Below are 19,199 nucleotides of genomic sequence, written 5' to 3'. Positions count from 1 at the left end.
ACCCACCTCATCCACACAGCTAACATGAGGGCCTTCTACCTGCACAAGGACATCGCTCCTGAAGAGCTGCCGTCGACGCTCGCCAACGACGTGCCCGAGCCCAAGTGTGCTCCGGGTTCCAACGAGGTGCTTGTCGACATCCACTCGGCCGCCTTCAACTTTTTCGACATCCTCGCCGTCCAGGGCAAGTACCAGGTCAAGACCCCGCACCCGTATGTTCCCGGTGTCGAGATGGCCGGCATCATCTCCAAGGACTCGCCCATCCCCGAGGGCTGCAGTTTCATCCCCGGCAAGACGCGCGTGTTCGGCGCGGCGCAGGGCGCATACGGCGAGAAGACCAAGGCCGACTACTGGCAGCTCATGGAGGTGCCCGAGGGCATCTCGCTCGAGCAGGCTGCGGGTCTCTTCATCACGTGGCCCACCAGCTACGCTGCGCTCAAGTTCCGCGCCAATGTGCAGGAGGACGAGTGGGTGCTCGTCCACGCCGGTGCCGGCGGTGTCGGCATCTGTGCCATCCAGATCGCCAAGGCAATGGGAGCACGCGTGATCGCCACTGCCGGCTCCGCTGACAAGCTTCGCGTGTGCAAGGAGGTCGGAGGCGCCGACTACGCCGTTAACTACCGCGACAAGGACTGGCAGGACCAGGTCAAGAGTAAGTTTTGATCACATGCATACTTTGAGGCATGGTCGAGCGCATACACTGACATTTTCTCCTCATGTTGATATTTGCAGAAATCACCGAAGGTCACGGTGTCGATGTCGTCTACGACCCGGTGGGCATGATCATCCCTTCGCTCAAGGTGATTGCGTGGAACGGCCGCATCATCGTCGTCGGCTTTGTGGCCGGCACGATCGAGAAGGTGCCCGCCAACCTGATCCTGCTCAAGAACGTCGCGGTGACGGGTGTTCACTGGGGCGCATACGTGCGCAACGAGCCGGACAAGATCGGCGAGACCTGGGAGGCGCTGCTCAACATGTTTGCCACCAAGAAGATTGTGCCCACCGTGTTCGAGCACATCTACGAGGGCCTCGACAGTGTGCCCGAAGGCCTCAAGGACCTTGCCGAGCGCAAGACATGGGGCAAGGCCGTCGTGCGCATCCGCGCCGACCCACAATTCCCTCCCAAGGGCAAGCACAAGCTTTGAATTCGTTGCACGCCAGCATTTCACTTTGATTCAATGGGATCTGATCGTTCTATTCATTGGCATGGGGAAAGTGAGAGTGCTACGACCGCTTGGCGGGGTGAGCACGGTGGTACTGCGGGTTGCCGGCCGACTTGGTGCCTTGTGTGAGGGCTGCAGCCGCGTCCTCGGTCCAGTTGGGGTACGAGAGGAGGCCGCGGGCGAGGAGCACGGCGTCGCAGTCGCCCTGCTGGATCGAGGCTTCTGCGAGCTTTCCGGCCTCGGAGCGCTCGTAGGCGTTGGGCGAGTCGTTGGAGCCCTCCATCATTCCTACGGCGCCGACGAGCATGCGCTTGTCCTGGTCGGGTTGGGCCTTGACGAGCGCATCACGCACGGCGCGTGCACCGAAGAGCTGGTATCCCGCGCCCACGGTGATCTTCTGGAAAGGCACAAGACCGCCGGAGCTGACGTCGATGAGGTCGACCTTGGCGTCGTGGAGCATCTTGGCAAGCTCGACGGTCTGGTCGACGGTCCACGAGTCGCCCTTGCCCGCCTGGTCGGCCCAGTCGGTGGAGCTAACGCGCACCCACAGGCCCTTGTTGGGGAACTCGGCACGGATGCGACGCGCAACATTGAGCATGAAGCGCGCGCGGTTCTCGAGACTCCCGCCGTACTCGTCGGTGCGGTGGTTGGTCAAGGGGCTAAGGAACGAGTGCATCAGGTAGCCGTGTGCACCGTGCAGCTCGACGTAGTCGTAGCCGGCCTCGAACGCCCAGCGTGCCGACTGGACAAAGTTGTCCTCGAGCTTTTTTACGTCTTCGGTGGTGAGTGCGCGCGGAGTGATGAAGCCATCGTTGTATGCGATGGCCGACGGGGCGACAACGTCCTCGGGCCAGCCGCCCTCTTGGCGCGTGACGTACTTTTGCTCCTTGCGAGCGCCGCGGTGGAAGGGCGACCAGTCGGACGCCTTACGACCGGCATGTGCGAGCTGGAGACCCATGGCAAGACCGTCGGTGAACGACTTGAGCGCGGACACGAGCGCCTTGTGAGCATCGCGGTGCGCCTCGGACCAGATGCCCAGGTCCTGGGGCGTGATCCTACCTTCGGGCGTCACACCGGACGCCTCGACCATGATGTTGCCCACGCCGTGCAGCGCAAACGCGCCGAGGTGGGCGATGTGGTACGGCGTGGGGAAGCCGTCCTTGGCCGAGTACTGGCACATGGGCGAGACGATGACGCGGTTCTTGAACGTCATCTTGCCCGACGACTCGGGCTTGGCAAAGGGCAGCGTGATGGTCTGGAACAGCGCGGGCTTCTTGACGCCCTCGCCGAGGATCGAGTCGGGCATGGTGCCCGGCGGCGGATGGTTCTCGCGCGTAGGCACAAAGTGGCCAATCTTTAGCGCGTCGATGGAGTCGACCAGCGGCTCGGTGAGACCCGAGACAAAGTTGAATGCCTCCATGCCGGCGTAAGGGTTGGCAGATCCGTTGGAAGCCATGATGTTGCGAGCGAAGACGGCGGTTGAGCGTGGGCTGAGGATGGATTGGACGGGACGACGCAGTCGAAGCAGCGATCTATTTATCTGCATCAAGGCGAGCGGATGACAGTTGGTCGAGAAAGGGTGGGGCGACGAGTTTGAACGTGGTCGATGTCGCCACGGCTATGGATTACCTCCACCGACGCCCTCTCGCTGGCTGCTGAGACTGACGAGGTGCACCGTGCATGGCACCGAGGTCGGGCACCGAGGTCGCCGAATGACGTGCCCGAGTTTGTTCGTTGGGCCGTGTTGGCAGGTGGAGGCGGAGCGGACCAAAAGTTTGGAACCTTTGGCCTTAGACCCGCTCAAAAGCCGGACGCAGGGGCGGCTATGTATATTTCTGGCAGTCTTGTGCGGCTTTATTCACTTGGCCGCTGTTCCCCAAATCTCCGCTGTTCATTCTTGTGCCAAAAAGACACTGCTTCGGACACACTCGGCGTCATGCTATGAACGGGTATTCGGTTTTCGGAATGCAAGTGCGGCGATGCGGGAGTCAACTCGGGCTCGGAAATTGTGCCCTGTTGTCCGGCTATCGATTGAGAGGAACCCGCATCTCTGGGTCACCACGTTGTGGCTGGGCGCACATGGCAGCCTTCGGTATCTAGTGCAATGGTTTTCCCGCTCTGTAGATAACAGGCCTGCCCAGCGTGCCATCTGCAGCGCCTTGCCGCGGCGACAGCGATCTGATCCAGCGAGCCTCCATACCTCCGGGCAACAGGCCGTGGCTCGACCCGAAGCGGTCATTCCACACGATCGAAACGCATCTCTCGACCAAATCTTTGCCGCCCGCGTCGGAAGTCGACTGCGGTTGTGCAAGCACATGCATAGCCGCAAGAGGAACGCTGCTCGAGCGGACCTGCAGAAGCGCCTGCTTGGTGAAGCCCGACGAGGATAGGATGATGCCTGCGACGGGCGCGTCGTGGTCACTGGCAAGGTCGACTTCGTCGGTGGAGTCTGCATTGCCTGTCGCCGTTGGTGATGCTGGCGGCGATGGCGAAGCAGCTCGAAACACGACGCCCTCCACCTCCCTGACGAGTACCGGGCCCATCTTTTTGCCGCCCTCGTCCTGGCACTTGCACTGCGCCAACACGCGGATTCGTTTCGACGCGGGTTGGTCAGGCACTGTCTTGGGTTCCCACCAACCGCGCAGATCTACACCACGGTCACCGGCTCCACCTGTACGGGTGAGCTCCATTCCGAACAGTTGGTGCAGCACGTCCCGGCAAAGCAGCTCATAGCGTGTGCCGCGCGCTGTGGAGCTCTCTGCTTCGTCGGCCTCGGCGTTCAGCTCAAGCTGCGGCTTGCTACGGCGAGTACGCTTGGCAGATGACGCTTCTGCATAGTTGCGTACCGTGCCTGCTCTCGAGGTGCTAGATGGCCTCTCTGCGCAAGGCCTTGCTGGAGAAAGTGCGATCCCAAAGCCCCTGACTATGGTGGCCGAACTGAGTCTGGATGGACCTCTGACGACGCTAAGCCGAAGCATGGCGGAGCCAAGCCGCTGCTTACCCCCTCTTCGGTCAGCAGAATGCGATTGCTGCAGCTCCGGCGAGCTTGGTTGTCAGAAGAGTCGAGACGCCAAGTGGTTAAAGAGGGTGGTGAAGAAGGAACAGGCTGATGACACCTTGCGCACTTCCGGCCGAGTTGAGGATTTTGGTTCCGACATCCGAGCTGGAAGAAACGCGCCGCTGCAAAATGGGCGCTTTTTGGTGGAGCTCGGATGCCGCCAGCTACAGCTTCCAATCTCGAACCTTCACCATCACTTCGCTGCCTCTTCACAAGCAAGCTTCCGCACTGGGACATCTTCTTATCACAATGATTGCATCTACATCTAGGATTGCTAGCCGTGCGCTTGTCCACGCTTCGGGCTCGCTCACGGGATCCCAGCTGAGCCGCAGCGCATCGCGTTGGGTTGCTGCTCGTTCGCTCGCTTCCAGCACATCGAGCCGCAGCCTCTTGGGGCCGAAGCAGCTGCGCGCCTCTAAATTGGTGTCGGCACGCACCTACGCCACATCCACAACTCCGGCATCTTCTGCGCTCGACCCGGCAGATGAAGAGTCGCAGCGCTTCCTCGAAGAAGGCACGACGCACCTCGAAGCAGGCGACCTGGAAAAGGCCAAGCTTGCGTACGAGCGTAGTCTGGAGATCAAGCGCAACTCGTCGGCGCTCTTCAACCTCGGCGTATGCTACTACCACGACCGCAATCTCGACGGCGCGATTGCGGCATGGAAGGAGTCGCTGGAGCTTGCGCCGGAGAGCGCCGATGCCCACACCAACCTCGCCTCGGCGTACGTGCTGAGCAAGCCGTCGCGCCCGGATCTGGCCGTGTCGCATCTCAAGACGGCAGCAAGCATCACGCCGGACGACCCCGAGATCCAGTACAACCTCGCAGCCGTGCTCGAGGCGTGCGAGCAGCTCGAGGACGCCCTCACCGCCTACAAGCGCGCGCTCGAGGGCGGCATTCAGCGAGCAGAACAGAACATCCGCAACTGCTCGGCCAAGCTGCTCGGCGCCAAGTTCGCCGTGCAGCAGCAGCAGAAGGAGGAAGAGCAGCAGCAGCAGCAGCAGCAGCAGGGTGACTCCAAGCAGTAGAGCCAAGCTGTCTCGGAGCAACCATGCAATTCGACGACCCTCTAGATCATAGCTTTCCTGCCTCTCTGTTTTGCCGATGCCGTGACTGAGATGTGTGTGTCGAGGACGAAACTTCGCAGGCTGTTTTGGCTGTGTAGGGCAGCAAAGTACGTTTAAGAAGTTTTTCATCGATGGAGGCATAAGTACATCCCGTGGTGCATGGGTTGGCGATGGATCCGGCATGAATGCGCGCCGAGCTGAGCGACGCTATGGGGAGGGTGTCGGTTGCGGTTGGTGTGGTGAGTTGGGGTCGTTTGTCGCTATTGAGGTGAGGCTTGGCTGGTTGGCTCTCGAGGAACGTTTGTAGCTTTCGATGACGGTGCGCATGCGATGTTGTTCCGCCTTGATGTTGCGTCGGCACGTCTCCCAGCTTGCGATCGAGACAAAGCAGAACGATCCCACGCCCCAATTCAACCCTCTCCGCAAGCCACGCCCCGCCACAAGGCTGATTCCAGCCACACCAGCGGCTGTGGCCATACCCATGAGCAAACTGCCTCGTGCGCACGGCATGCTGCCGATCCGTGAAAAGTCCTTGACAGGATCAATCGACGTTATCGCCGCCCGAATCTTGGCTGCCTCCGCCTGTACCAACAACGCAGCAAAAAGTCAACATCATCGTATCCCAAAGTGAAAGGCAGGACAACTTACCTTGGTCCCCGAGGCACCAACGCCTTCGCTTCCATCATTGCCACCTATGGACGCCTGGTTGGCTTCGTGCAATCTCGACATCTTGCGTGAATGTGTGAGCGTGAGAGAGAAGTTGTGAGGAGCTAATGCGGATGACGGTGGAAGCTGCAATTTTTGAGCCGAGCCTCTGGCTGGGGTCGCGCCGTGTGGAGCGCCAGTGCACGTCTTGTGTAATCGCCCGACTTCCGCTTTCCGCCTTCCCCCCGCCTTTCAACATGGACCACAGCTTCAATCTGCACCGCCGCAGTTGTCTAGCAACCCCTCGCCGATCGCATTGCCAAGCGCACACGCCACAGTCCCGAGCCACTTGCTAGGAAAACATCAAAGATTTGGGCTACACTAAATGTACACGGCCCGCGAGCACAGGCTGCATCGCAGGCGCTCGCGGTGAAAGAAGAACAAAAATAAGGTGCCGAGAAGCAGGGCAAGTCCAAAAAGAATGTGGGTGTATCCGGGTGGAGAAAAGGAGATGGTAAAGAGTGTGTATGTCCGTGATCGGGAGTGGGATGCGGAAGATGTCTTCGCACCGAGCAACGCCGCGTCAAGATCCCCTGGCAAGAGCGGGACCGAGACGAGGCGGAGAGGCAATGGGGGAAACGAGGATGAGAGCAGCAGGGGTAAAAAGAGTGTGGATAGCTCATGGCAAGCACCAAAAGTGCGCCATAGCAAGTTGGAGAACAGTTCGAGCTAGCTCTACGGCGCCCCTTGAACGGCGGCGCCCGAATGAATTTTTTGGCCTCTATGGCCTCTAGCCGCGGCGCTGTGCCGCTTTAGTAGGCGCCACGCTCGCTGTAGCGACGCGATCGGCCTCCACGGTACGGCGCACCAGCGGGAGGGGGAGCGAGCGATGTCCTGCTACCGTACTGATCGCCGCCGTAGCTCCTCCTGGGCGCGCGGTCGTCGTAGCTCCTGCGGTTGTCGTAGCGATCGTAGTCGTCGGCGTACGACCTTTGGCTGGTGCGGCGCGAGTCGCGGCGGCCGACGTTGCCGTAGACGCGCGCATCGTCGGGCTCGTAGTAGTCGTCGTAGCGCGACCTGCGGCTCACGCGGCTGGCGGGACGCTGCTGAGCGCCATAGTAGTAGTCCTTCTCCGCATAGTCGTTGGCCGGGTACACGGGGCGCGCCGGCTCGTAGTCGTCGTAGTAGTTGTCTTGGCTGCGCGAGCGCTTGAGCCACCAGCCGAGCGCGAGCATCATGAAGCCAAAGAACACTGGCGGCAGCGAAGCCACCTGCATCCAGATGGCAGGGCCGAGCTCGGCTCCGCTAGGGTCGAGCGTACCCGTGCTCTGGAAGCTGCGCGCCTTGTTGCGGGCGAGGATGAAGAGCACCAACTCGATGACCAGCGCCGCCATGGTGAGGAACGAAGCCCAGAGCGCCGACAGCGGCCACAGGAACGTGTTGGTGCACAGGTGCAGGAAAGCCGCACCGGCGGCGAGACCGGTGAAGCCTGCCGAGATGGGCTGTACCACGAGCGCGTACGGAAGCTTGTTGACAAAGAAGCGGCTGATGGCGTTCTCGACGCCGTTGAACGACTGCTGGTAGCCGAGGCCCGTGGGCGAGCACTGCGACAGATCGCCCTGCTTGAAGCACTGCGACCAGATGCCGAAGGTGACGCGCAGGACGGCGTTGCCCTGCGAGGCGTCGGTGAAGTTGATGTAGAGGAAGTAGATGCCCTTGATGTAGGGCAGGCCGAGCGCCACGAGCAGCTGGAGGATGAACGAAGCGCCGATGGCTAGGAAGCCGACAAAGATGAAGAGCACCGGTGGGATGCGCATGGCTGCAACAATGCGTCGTGCCGTCCGAGTCCGGTCACGCTAGGCTGGGTGGGTGTGGTGGCGAAAGGTGGAGAAGGGACGATGCAGCCGATAGTGTGCAGGGAGCACCAGCCGAGATGATGACAGACGAGGCCGTGGCCTCTAGAGGATAATGTCGGAAGGATGTCAGGAGAGAGCAAGCACTCGTAGGGACGATGGTGGTGGTGGTGGTCCTGGTGGATTCGACGAAGGACCCGAACAAGCAATGCGGCGAGGAACGAAGCGGGGGGAGGAGGGCTGGGGAGTAGAGGAGAGGGAGAAGTTCAAAGGGCCAAGGTGAGGAGGAGGACCAAGAGCAAACGAGAAAGCAGGCCAACACAATCTGAGGCCGTCACGATTTGAGACCAGCGCGGCGTTCCAGGCAGAGTCGACGAACAGTGCGGATGTAGACGCAACTCAGTCTCAGGAGGGGGAAACCAAGGGGAAGGACGATGAGAGACAGCGGGAAGAGGGCGCAGCACGAGAGGAGCAGGAGGAGTAAGCTCTTGCTGTTTGGCACGGCAGGACAAGGTGATATGACGCCTGAAACCGCTTCTCTCGTCGGCAGCGGCGGCAGAGACAGCCGGCGTGAGCGGATGGGGAAGCCAAGCAAAACGCCCGTCGCGGTCGCACGAGACCGAAGCAGCAAAGTGGCATAAAGTGAGACAGGCCTGCGGATTGTTGGAGCGTGGTGCGTGGACGAGGCGGCGGATGGGCAGGCATGCGGAGAGGACGATTTCGTGTGCCATTGGAGCTCCGCGATTGGGGCGGATGACGAGACAATGGCAGGAGGAACAGCGGCTGTGGGAAACTGCACCAGGCACGATCTGCCTGCCGGGTTGTGCTTTTCCCTTGCGTCTACCGCTTGGAGGGAGCGTCGATCCCCCGCGTCACGTCTGGTGGGCTACGGACGAGGGCGCCAGGCGGCTCTCCAGAAAGCCTTTACCGACACTGCTCGCTCGAGAGGGCATGTGCCTCGTCTGCAGCCTGTGCAGCAGGAGCGATATCGCTTAGCGAGATGGGCGCAGCTCTGCCATGGTTCTTGCGACAGCATGGAGAGTGCGGTGGGATGCCCACCATTCCAGGCCGAGGAGGAGCGGAAAATCCAGCATGGCTCGAATTTTCAAGGGCCGACAGGACAGGCGAGGCTGAGGGAGCCATCTACGCATTTCCCCTTGCGCTTTCAACGGCGACGGCTCAGCCCAGACACCCATCCACACTCTCCGCAACACTCGTCCTGTCAACAGCTGCTCGGCTCGGCTCGCAATCGCAGCCCAGACCCAATGCACTGGTCGCGGCTGCAAACAAGTCGTTCCAGCTTGACAGCGATTGATTCGGTGTTGTGTCGACATTGCTGCTTGGCCAGACGGCAACCCTGCAAGCGTGATGCAAGGTCGTCCGTGAGCAGCATGAGGCCTGCTATTTTGGTGGTTGCGGTTGCGAGCGAGGTTGCGGAGCCAGCGAGAGGAGGTTTGCTCGGAACAATCTGTGCAGAAAGATGGACGCTTAGCCGGAGCGCGAATTCTGCAGACGCGCAGCCAATTCGGGATTCCGGTCAAAACACCACAACACACCCGGACATCTGGCTGCAGCCTGGCTTTGCGAGCATCGATGCCTGTTGGCAACACGAGCTGCAGTCAACCGCCTTGACCGTGCATTGGTGCGGTCCCCTTCTGCCAGATCGCCGAATAAGTTTCCTGTTCTTGTCCCCGAGATCCCCTTTTGTCCCCTTGCTCCGACGGCAGATCGGGTCGCCCGCGATTCTGGCCCCATTATCGTACGAGAAAATACCATCCCATCGCACCATCGGGGCGTCGATCTCAGAATTCATCTCATCGGTGCAGAGGCATCTTTAAGCTGCACCCGTTGGCAATCCAACCTCACAATTGACCGGCTTCTTTGCTGCTCCTCGGCATCCATCAGTCATCCGAGACGTATGAGCCGTGGAACTTTGCTCCCAGACTTTGGCTCCAGCAGGTAATGCACTATTTGCACGCTCGCCTGTCGCAAAGAACGACTGACGACGGTATCATCGAACTATGTACAGGTGGAGGAGAACGAGCAGTTTGAGTCGACAAGGAGCTGTCTATCGAGTCCTAAGCGCTTCGATACGAAAGGATGGTGGTTAGACGTTTGCTTCGGCGCCCTTACGCTCATCCCTGGGCACGTAGGCCGGAGGAGGCGGGCCGACGGGTGGCGCGTAAAGCGCAGCGTCGTCGTTGTTGGCGGGCGGTGCACCCGACGGAGGTCCGTATGCTTGTCCCGCGGGCGGCTGGCCATACGGACTGGCCTGCGTCTGACCGTATGGACTCGCTTGTGGATAGCCGTTGTTGTAGCCCTGGGTGTGGCCCTGGTAGTACTGCTGGTTGTTGTTGGGATACGACATGGGGATGGTTTGCGTGTTTTGCTGAGCGAAGCGTCTGCGGCGGCGCGCAGTGAAAGCAACCAGGATGAGGATGAGGATGATCACCGCGGCGATCGCAATGCCGATGCCCGCTCGCGCGCCGTAGCCTAGCCCGCTATTGCGGCATGGGTAAACGCTCGTGTATCCGCTGCAGTAGTAGACCATGGTGGATAGCTTAGGCTTGCTGTGACTTGAGTTGCGCTCTGTACGTGTGAGCTGAAGCTGTGCGGGACGCGGATGCAGGTGGAAGTTTGTTGAGAAGATGAGATCCTAAAATCGGGATACCGGTTGCTCGGTGATCGAATGAGTGAGGCGGGTACGATGTGCGGCGTCCTTGCTTGATGTACTATTGATAGGATAGCTTGATTGTGGGGAGTTGGTGGTGGCGAGTAGAGAAGGATGGCGCTGCAATTGGATGGCCTTCGACCCTAGCTCAGCCGGGACGGCGATGGAAGGACTGCGGCCGGCTGGATGATTGGAGCCTCAGCCGCCACGCCCTGCGCGGCAAAGAGCTTGGCGCTGCAGGGCAGCTTTGTCAAAAGTGGAGGTGCAGCTGAGCACTGTCGGTGTGCCCCACGCCAAGCCCAGCTGCCACCTCGAGGCTGAGCGGAATTTCACAGCAGCGACGCGGCTGTGCTCGGCAGCTTGGCTGTGGCGTAAAGACGCTCTTCGGTTTCGTGCCGACGCGCCGTCCAACTTAGACAAGTCTGCCAATTCCGGACCACACACTGAGCCCGGCTGCGCTTCGTGGCCGCGGCAGTGAAACGGCAGGCTGCCAGAAAAAATAGAAGCGAGGCGGCCCGACGTCATGACGGTCAACCGTTCTGGTGCGCCTTTCCTCCGGCATGCTTTTTTGAGCATTGCTACGGACGAACCTTCCCCACGTGCGGCCACTAGATGCAGATGATCTGTACGCACGCATAGACCTCATCGATCCCTTCATCACACTCAAACCGTCTTCGCGCTGATAATGAGAAAGTAGAGGACGAGACGAGCCGCTCGACAATTCCTGGTTCATTCCATGAGGAAACATTGAAGGACGATGGGCTGTAGAGGGCGAGCCTAGAGTCGGCTCTTGAAGACGCGTGTGTCGACGCCATCGCCGATGCGGCCGAGGAGGTGTCGAGCCACGTACGGGTTGACAAACACCTCGTCGGGATCGAATCGCTGGCGTGTGGCCAGGAAATCGTTCCAGTGCGGGTAGAGCTGCGAAAGCTCGGTGGGCGAGCACGAGTGTGCCTTGGCCCAGTGCGGACGTCCCGAGTAGTGGCGCATGAGCGCTTCAAACTTGGCGAACAGCTGTCGGTATCGCACGGGCTGGTTGTACGGTCGGTACTGCACGATGCCAATGTAGCACGTCCTGCGTCCCTGCGAGTGGCTGAGCCAGATCGAGTCGGCGTCCGTGAAGCGGATCTCGACGGGGAAGTGGATGCGGTCACCGTCGGCCGCGGCTTCCTCCTCGTCGAGCCACTCGCGCATCGCACGGATAGCTGCAGCTGCACGGTTGAACGGGATGGCCCACTCGTCGGTGTACTGCGGGAAGAGGCAGTCCATGTTGAAGATGCGGTCCGAGCGGCCCACTTCCGACCACACCGGGTTGCTCGGCGAGAGCGGACGCGGCGCAGGCGAGTCGCGCGCAAATGCGCTGAAGTCGCCCGCAGCCACGGTGGTCTGCAGCCAAGACGGCGATGGCTCTGCTTCGGTCGATGCTCCGACACTGCCGCCATGCGCGAAGCTCTGTCCGATGTCGCGGATCAGCTGCTGCTGGTGCTCGTCGCGTGCGCCGTCATTGACGACTGCTACAGAATTGGTCGCATTCGGTGCGACCAGCTCGGCCGCTGCTTCCTCGGTCGTGGCGCTGATGCGTTTGCTCTGCGGCGCCATAGTCGGCTTGGCGTCAACTGCGGGCAAGGCAGGGTGGGTGAGTGCGTGAATCCATCGAACTGCCACGGGAGACCATTGCTTGTTGAATCGCGATGTATAGAGCAGCAGCTCGGTGAGACGGTGGCCGATCAATGCTCCCTTGACGCGAGCGGAGAGCGTTGGCGACGGTGAGACCGGCTCGGTGGTGCGATTGGCGCGCAGCATGGTGATGCGCTTCACCTGCGGGAACCACATGAGGCGCACGTGTTGTGCGGACGCCACAACCTGCTCGAGCGCCAGCTGCGCCTGCCTCGTCTCCTCGTCGTCCTCGACATCGGAGCGTGCCATGTGGTCCGCATCGCGGTTGGCGCTGACAGGGATCGGATGGATTTCGGCAGCGTCTTTTGATCGATAAGAAGGACGGTACTGCTCGGGGCATGGAGGCAGACGTTGGTTCTTGCTCACCAGACGGCCGATCGACGCGCCCGCATTGACGTGCGATTCGGTGGGCACAGCAGGGAAGCCGGTCTTGGATCCAAAGAGCGAGTCAAAGGTGAGCTCTTCCGAGTACTGCTTCAGGTTGAAGGCGTTCTGGACGCGGAGGGTGACGGATGTGATCAGGCCGGTCGCCCCAAGACCGCAGAGCGTCGCGTTAAAGAGCTCGGGATGTTGTTGGCGGCTGCACGTCAGGTGCTGCGTGCCTTGCGGAAGCGGGCAGAGGATGGTGAACTGCGAGACGTAGGAGGAGACGACGGGGAAGAGGATGCCGGTTCCGTGCGTGGCAGTCGAGATGAGGCCGGCGATGGTCTGTTCCGAGATGGAGCCGACGTTGCACATGGCAAGACGCGGCTGTGCCGAGTCGAGTGCCTCGTGGATGTCCGAGATGTAGGTTCCGGCCAGAGCGGTGATGGTGCAATCTTGGTGGCTGATGTCAACGACACCATTCAGGCCTTCCATGCGCATCGCCCAGCCAGTAGTGAAGGGCAGGTCGCTGGGGCTATGCGCACGCCCGATGGCGCGGAGTTTGACACCCTGGCGTCGAGCCAGCTCGACGATCGCTGCACAGTGCGTCACGGTGGTCGGTGCAAACACCTTGGCGGGCGTGCTGACGAACGAGCGACCCCAGTTCTGGAATTTGGCCTTGGGCGAGCTTGAGGGCAGCACGACCGGCTTCACCAGCTTCTCGAGCTCGGCGGTGGATCGCTGAAGGACGCCAGCGTCGATCTGCGCGGAGGCCCGACGCGCCGGAGCGGCTGTTGCCGTCGCCGCCTCGGGCGAAGAGAGCGTGTGCTTGGACGTCGAGGCCATCTTGGGATCCGGAGCTAGCAGTGTGACCGAGTCGTGCGTCTTTGCAAGTGGGTTCCAGCGATTCTTCTTGAAGCGAGAGTGTCACTCAGGGGGGTCCGATGGAGGCAGAGGATCCTTCCAGCTCGTTTGTGGGGCGACTTGGTATGCGTAGGAAGTGGATGGTGGCAGCAAAAGGGGACTGGATGGACTGGGTCTTATTGGAGAGGAACGAGCGCCAGGTGTTGCTCCGCGGGAGAGAAGAAGGGGGAATGCCAGGAGCTGCATGAACGCGAACGAGCCTCCCTGGCAAGCTTGAAATCGCGGCGACTGAGTCTCCGAGCCTGGGAGGTCTGGTTGGTTGTACGCCGACGCTGCAGCTTACGAGAGGGCGATCTGCCTTCATCCGGCTTTGCAACAGCACCCACTCGAAACGAGCAGCTTCTCCTGCCGGCTCAGGTGGGCGGGCGCCGCGGATCACAAAGCAGAAGGGGTCCAGCGCTTCACACTGCGTTTCAGCCCGGACCATCGCGAATTTCGGCTCGGAACATTTTTCCAAAAGATCCACGCCGAGAAAAATCGAGGGGCAGCAGCGGCTCACGGACAGCAGACTGCCGGAACGAATGTTTGCTAAGAAGTGAGGTGGAGGCTCGAAATCGATCTGCTGCTTCTCCTGCAAAGCAGGTTGAGATCTTCCTGGTTTCAACCGGCGCTGGCGCCTCGTGCCCATTCCGGACGACGCGTCCCTTATCGTCAATCCGAGATCGTACAACTTGGCACACAGCCCCACGTTCCCTGGCTCGCGCCCACCCAGCAGCCGCGACAGCGACACGCGTCCAGCGCTGCAGTCAGCTGCATCCACCATCAAAGGCTTACACAAGCGCCGATCGCTTTCTTCATCTCGCCCGACCCTGCCCTTCACTCTTCGCCCACTAAAGATGTCTGTTTTGCGATTCACTAAGGTCGAAGCTGAACGAGAGGTTCATGGTTGCCTTGTGTGAGACGCTTGGCTTCTATCTGCGCTTGCCCTGCTGGACAGGCGGTAAAGGCTCGTGGCTGCGGGCGACTCATGCACAATCACGCCATCAGTGTCGATCTGTGCCGCAAAACCTCCTTTCCTGTCGGCTCAACCCGCGGGAAACAATACATCTCATCGGGCTGCATCGGTGTCTCCCTCGCCCGATCCTGCAACTCTCCCGTTTGCACTCTTCCTCTTCCGCTCTCCTGATGCGTTCGGCCTTCCACCGCTGTATGCACTCGCACCCATACTGTTCGGCATTCCTGAACATTCCAGAGCATAAACAGTCACGTATCAAGCAAAGCCACCCCTTGCCAGCTTGCTGGCAATGAACGAGATCGCCGCCGTATACCCGAAGGAGCCCAGTCCGACTATCACGCCTTTTGCAACGTCCGAGAGGTAGGAGTGGTGTCGGAACGGCTCGCGAGCGTGGACATTCGAGATCTGGTGTATGTCGTGATGATGTGGTGTTCAGTGTCTTAGGCCCCGCTGTGCGATCGTATCGTGCTGGTGGAATCAAGACTTACGTGGACCTCGATGAATGGCACCGGCACGCTCGACAGTGCATCTCGGAGCGCGACACTTGTATGTGTGTACGCACCTGCGTTGATGACGATGGCCGCCGTTCCATCGGCTCGTGCAGCGTGGATGCGGTCGATGAGAGCTCCTTCGTGGTTCGACTGGAACGCATCGAATCCTAGCCCGAGCTCGGTGCACTGCTTCTGCGCCTTCTGCTCGATGTCCGACATGGTCTCTTTGCCGTACCTATTGCAAAGTGCAGACGATCGGCGCAGCACATCAGCGTCAGCTCTGCCTCTGTTCTTCGACGCTGGTTGCCCGTTGTCGAAATAGTGTTGCCGAAAGGACTCACTTCTCAGGCTCTCGTGTGCCTAGCAGGTTGAGATTTGGGCCGTGAATGAGCAGGATGCTCTGGCCTCTCGTCTTTGTTGCCTCGGAGGTCATGCTGAATGTCGCAAGTAAGAGGAGGCAGCGATGGCGGGGTCTCGTTCTCGCGCACTTCGAAGTCGGAAGGAAAGGCTCACTGCGACAAAACTTCTGGAGCCGCTCTGCATTGCATCCTCGACTGTGGGGAGCCGGGGCCCCAGCAGCTCAAAGAGCATAGACTGGTTGTCCCGCTAACTTTTGTCTGCGGAGAAGGGAGCTGCACGGAGGAGCTCGGACCAGGCTGTCCGGAAGAATGTAGAAGCGGAGCTGCCTCATGCTCGTCCGCCACCCCACATAATTTTTAGCCGAAGCCGCCAGGCGAATATCCGCCGATTGCCGGTGCCCATTTGCGCGGAGGCTTCACCCAGTCCACTGCTTCAGCACTCACACGCGACAAAGTCTGGGGAAAACAAGACGTGCATTTCGGACATCATCATGGCGACAAGCGTCGTGATGGAGAGAACAAGGGGCCGTGGCAAAACAAGGCAGAATTCTTATGGCGTGGAAGCGTGCAGGACATGAATCAAGGGCCGTAGAATCCAGCGCCACCACGTTGCTTGCCGGCGGGCTTGCCGGGGCCAGGGCTAAGGAGACGGACGCCGTGGCTCTGCAGAAGCACCTTGTCACCAGGGCCAGGAGCGGGCTGAGGGAACTGAGGGTCGTTGCTGTACACGCCGACGAACATGTTGCCGTTGTCGAACTTCTGGCAGGCGCCACTCTTGGGCTTGACGGCGGTGATGTCGAGCTGGGCGCATCGGTGGTAGCCATCCTGTCCGATGTCGTAGTATTCGGGGCTGAAGATGACGTCGCACTTGTCGCCCTGGGGTCGGAAAGTCTTGAACGACTTGAACCCAGTGGTCTTGAGAGGAGTGCACTGGGCGGCGCTAAAGACCTGCTTGGTGGCACGTCCGGTGCAGTCGTCCGAGTTGTAAAGCTGCAGCACACCTCCCTTGCCCCACGAGGCGCTCTCGAGGCAGACGGTTTGAGTGCCTCGGCGGTGAGCATGCCTCTCTTCGGCGCAGGCGTGGGCTGACTCGGTGATGGGGATATTGTCCTCATCCCAAGCGACGCCGGGCGGGTTGAACGAGTCGTCAGCCTTGACCGTCCACACGCCCACGCGCTTGGCATCGAGGTTGGCGAAGCTGACGCACGACTTGCTCTGGTACGCCTTCATCGTCTCGGACGACGACATCCAGGCCATGTTCTGCACCACCGAGTCCGACTCCTCCTGACGAGCAAAGCCCAGACCGATACCCGGGACGGCACCGATGATACGAACCGATCCCACAGGCTCCTTGAGCGAATGGGCCACAGCTCCTTCAAAGAGCATCTGCTTGTTTCCTTTGATCAAGGCTTGAGGGGTGGTGCGGACCAGGTTGAGCGCCTGGGAGCATTGGGCATCCTTGAAGAAGGCAACCTGAAGAACGGGGCAGTCCTGCGAGTTCTTGGCAAAGTCGGTCCAGCACTCGCTACCGTCCGAGACGGCAGCGCGCTTGTCCATGGGGATGGACGAGTGCTGCACGCTTCCCAGTACGCCGAGGGGCGCAAGGAAAGACGCAACAAGCAGGGTAGAGAGAAGAGACTTCATGGCGGAGGAAGCCATGGTGACAGTACAGAGGGGTGAGAGACGTGGCGATGAGGAGATGGGGAAGAGACAATGATACGAGCTCGAGCAGGCTTCTCTTATACCTTTGCGAGTGCAAGGCTCCGGCAATGGGCTCCGTCCAGCAAGAACGTGTATGTGGGTGTATTTCGGAACGGTGGAGCTAGGGTTGTCGTGTGCAGACGAAAGGCGGCGCCATGAATGCCGCGCGGTCCCGCCTCTCCTCCTTGACATTGTGGGTATCATTTCAACCCACTTGCACGCCGACAAATGAAGGACTGCAACTGGCAGATGTGGCGCCGCCGCCCAATTTATCTTCTTGGGCAGATCAGAGGGGTCCAACCTCTCCTCGTTGACATCGTATCATTTCAACTCACACAGACGCGGACAGATGAAGGACCGGAACGCTGAGTTTTTGGGCCGCTCAATTTATTTCTCGCGGATGAGAGGCGATCTAGTCTACTTTGCGATGATTTGCGCCCTTGGGAGGAGGAGCGATGGGTCCTTTTGGCGGAGCAGCCATTCTGGAGTGCATGTTCTGACCCATGCTGTTGTACGTGCCCGTTGCGGCGCCACCAGGCAGATTGGCTGCCGAGTTCATCAGCGGGTATGCGCCGTCTGCCATCACGGCGCCAGAGCTCGCTTCGTGCAGTGCAGTCTGGTCCCCACCGTACTGCCATGGTGCTCGCGATGTGCGGCCCGGGCCGAAAGCGCTGCGATTCGAATCATTGAAGATTCCTCCCACCAGCTCAGCGGCCCGCTTGCCCCCCGTACCGAACCCACCAAACCCACCGTTGACCGTAAAGCCTGCGGCACCGTTTGTATCTGCCGTCCTGCCGTACACGTTGGCGTTACGCTCGAACGCCTGTGCGGAAGGCGCCAGTGGCGCATCGGCAAACCTGGGCAGGAGGCGCAGTATGAGGCTGTGCAGCTTGACTGTGGGCCAGAAGACGGCGAGACGCGAGGGAACCAGGCGATGCAGTGGCCCACTGGCATAGTCGGACGCGCCAGAAGCGACGGTGTAGGTCGATGAAGCGGCGAGCGCGCCCGATGCCGAAATTCTTGGCTGAGGATCGGCAAGCATGGCAAGCACGGTGCAGAAGGGGAAGACGAGCATAAAGAGCATCAGGTTCAGCAGGCCGCTCGGATGGAAGAACGAAACTGCAGTCGATGGCAAGCCAAAGGCTACAAAGTAGGACCACCTTTCCTCGCAGTATCGCATGCGGCGGCCAAGCGACCAGCCTCGCGAGATCCAGGCCTGTTCGAAGCAGTAGTATCCGTCCACGAGGCACATGAAGAGGAACGAGAGCGTTCGTCCAAGGTACGGGATGCGGCCGAGGAGGATGTATAGAAGCGTGTAGTTGGCGATGAGGATGATGCGGTAGCTCTCTTGTACGAGTCTGCGTGACGTGCCTGGTGGCAGCGAGGGATTGGAGAGCGTAAGCCTGCGCACGTGTCCGTGGCGTAGCTTGTAGGCCGCTTGAGCGATGTCGGACGTCCACGACGAGGCCAGCAGATAGCTGCCGCCGATGAGCGGGTACATCCAGAAGACGTTGCCCAAGTTGCCGATGATTGACCCGGATTCAGCGATGTCCTGCATCGCCTTGACCGGCGGCTTTTGCTGGAAGAGTACGGTAGGGAAAAAGGCGAGTTCGAAGAAGAAGACGATGGCAGAGATGGTGCCGCTGAGGAGCAAGCCCTTCAAGACGCCGTTGCGAATCTCGCTCGAGCTGCCGATGAGCTTGAAGGCTTCAGGCCATCGATTCGCGTCTCCCCATCCAGCCTTGGCCCAAGTGAGATGGCAACGCAAGCTCTTGATAAGTGGCAGGCGCGGTACATAGTCTGCTGGACCCTTGGCAGACCACGAAGTCGGACGAGCGCTGGATCCGAGTGGCCAAGGGAGTCCAGTGTCGTACGCCTCGTCGATCCTGCCTCCGCCTGCGCCTTCGATGTCGAGGTCGACATCCGAGACCGACAGGCCGTTTGGTCGGTGACCGAAGCCGTTGGAGGAGCCACGGCTGTTCGCTGGAGTTCCAAGCATCGTGATAAGGGTGGCAGCTGCGTCGTCACTGGCACTATGAGCCGGTTGGACGTTCGTATGCGTGGAGCTGTACCAATGCTTGACGCCTGCCCGCTCCGCAATGTGGCACTACGTTGTCCAGCTCGCTGCACCGATGCCAGCCCGAGGCAAGAAGGTTCACGAAGATGAGACGGGTCCTCAGATGTGTTGCAGGTGGAAGAGGTGGATGTAGTGTGACAAGTGTGTGTCTCAGTGTGTGTGCTTCTTGGCACATGCGGGCCAAGTGTGTTATTTGT

At 60.4% G+C, this 19,199-nt stretch overlaps 11 protein-coding genes across 11 annotated transcripts; 2 read left to right on the top strand and 9 right to left on the bottom strand.

The window, feature by feature from the left end:
- Positions 1-24: 24 nt before the first annotated feature.
- Positions 25-1,145, top strand: PAN0_001d0838 (NAD(P)-binding protein; the record flags this gene model as incomplete). Its single annotated transcript, XM_014804452.1, has 2 exons — positions 25-652; positions 733-1,145. The coding sequence occupies 2 exons, from the start codon at positions 25-27 to the stop codon at positions 1,143-1,145; spliced, it is 1,041 nt and encodes a 346-aa protein (XP_014659938.1).
- Positions 1,146-1,224: 79 nt separating this feature from the next.
- On the bottom strand, positions 1,225-2,619 carry PAN0_001c0837 (NADH:flavin oxidoreductase/NADH oxidase; the record flags this gene model as incomplete). The annotated part of the gene is made up of 1 exon (XM_014804451.1): positions 1,225-2,619. The coding sequence occupies one exon, from the start codon at positions 2,617-2,619 to the stop codon at positions 1,225-1,227; it is 1,395 nt and encodes a 464-aa protein (XP_014659937.1).
- A 640-nt stretch (positions 2,620-3,259) lies between these two features.
- PAN0_001c0836 (uncharacterized protein) lies at positions 3,260-4,141 on the bottom strand (the record flags this gene model as incomplete). The annotated part of the gene is made up of 1 exon (XM_014804450.1): positions 3,260-4,141. One exon carries the CDS (start codon positions 4,139-4,141, stop codon positions 3,260-3,262), a length of 882 nt encoding a protein of 293 aa, XP_014659936.1.
- Positions 4,142-4,350: 209 nt separating this feature from the next.
- On the top strand, positions 4,351-5,247 carry PAN0_001d0835 (TPR-like protein; the record flags this gene model as incomplete). Its single annotated transcript, XM_014804449.1, has 1 exon — positions 4,351-5,247. The coding sequence occupies one exon, from the start codon at positions 4,351-4,353 to the stop codon at positions 5,245-5,247; it is 897 nt and encodes a 298-aa protein (XP_014659935.1).
- A 246-nt stretch (positions 5,248-5,493) lies between these two features.
- Positions 5,494-6,015, bottom strand: PAN0_001c0834 (uncharacterized protein; the record flags this gene model as incomplete). The annotated part of the gene is made up of 2 exons (XM_014804448.1): positions 5,494-5,868; positions 5,935-6,015. 2 exons carry the CDS (start codon positions 6,013-6,015, stop codon positions 5,494-5,496), a joined length of 456 nt encoding a protein of 151 aa, XP_014659934.1.
- Positions 6,016-6,743: 728 nt separating this feature from the next.
- Positions 6,744-7,748, bottom strand: PAN0_001c0833 (uncharacterized protein; the record flags this gene model as incomplete). The annotated part of the gene is made up of 1 exon (XM_014804447.1): positions 6,744-7,748. One exon carries the CDS (start codon positions 7,746-7,748, stop codon positions 6,744-6,746), a length of 1,005 nt encoding a protein of 334 aa, XP_014659933.1.
- Positions 7,749-9,891: 2,143 nt separating this feature from the next.
- Positions 9,892-10,335, bottom strand: PAN0_001c0832 (uncharacterized protein; the record flags this gene model as incomplete). Its single annotated transcript, XM_014804446.1, has 1 exon — positions 9,892-10,335. One exon carries the CDS (start codon positions 10,333-10,335, stop codon positions 9,892-9,894), a length of 444 nt encoding a protein of 147 aa, XP_014659932.1.
- Positions 10,336-11,232: 897 nt separating this feature from the next.
- PAN0_001c0831 (uncharacterized protein) lies at positions 11,233-13,341 on the bottom strand (the record flags this gene model as incomplete). The annotated part of the gene is made up of 1 exon (XM_014804445.1): positions 11,233-13,341. The coding sequence occupies one exon, from the start codon at positions 13,339-13,341 to the stop codon at positions 11,233-11,235; it is 2,109 nt and encodes a 702-aa protein (XP_014659931.1).
- A 1,288-nt stretch (positions 13,342-14,629) lies between these two features.
- PAN0_001c0830 (3-dehydroquinate dehydratase) lies at positions 14,630-15,298 on the bottom strand (the record flags this gene model as incomplete). Its single annotated transcript, XM_014804444.1, has 3 exons — positions 14,630-14,779; positions 14,863-15,100; positions 15,207-15,298. 3 exons carry the CDS (start codon positions 15,296-15,298, stop codon positions 14,630-14,632), a joined length of 480 nt encoding a protein of 159 aa, XP_014659930.1.
- Positions 15,299-15,803: 505 nt separating this feature from the next.
- PAN0_001c0829 (uncharacterized protein) lies at positions 15,804-16,883 on the bottom strand (the record flags this gene model as incomplete). Its single annotated transcript, XM_014804443.1, has 1 exon — positions 15,804-16,883. One exon carries the CDS (start codon positions 16,881-16,883, stop codon positions 15,804-15,806), a length of 1,080 nt encoding a protein of 359 aa, XP_014659929.1.
- Positions 16,884-17,337: 454 nt separating this feature from the next.
- PAN0_001c0828 (uncharacterized protein) lies at positions 17,338-18,924 on the bottom strand (the record flags this gene model as incomplete). Its single annotated transcript, XM_014804442.1, has 1 exon — positions 17,338-18,924. One exon carries the CDS (start codon positions 18,922-18,924, stop codon positions 17,338-17,340), a length of 1,587 nt encoding a protein of 528 aa, XP_014659928.1.
- Positions 18,925-19,199: the final 275 nt, after the last annotated feature.

This window comes from Moesziomyces antarcticus (assembly GCF_000747765.1).
Source record: "Moesziomyces antarcticus DNA, scaffold: scaffold_v10001, strain JCM 10317, whole genome shotgun sequence".
Lineage (NCBI taxonomy): Eukaryota > Fungi > Basidiomycota > Ustilaginomycetes > Ustilaginales > Ustilaginaceae > Moesziomyces > Moesziomyces antarcticus.
This window is presented reverse-complemented; position numbering and strand designations above follow the sequence as displayed.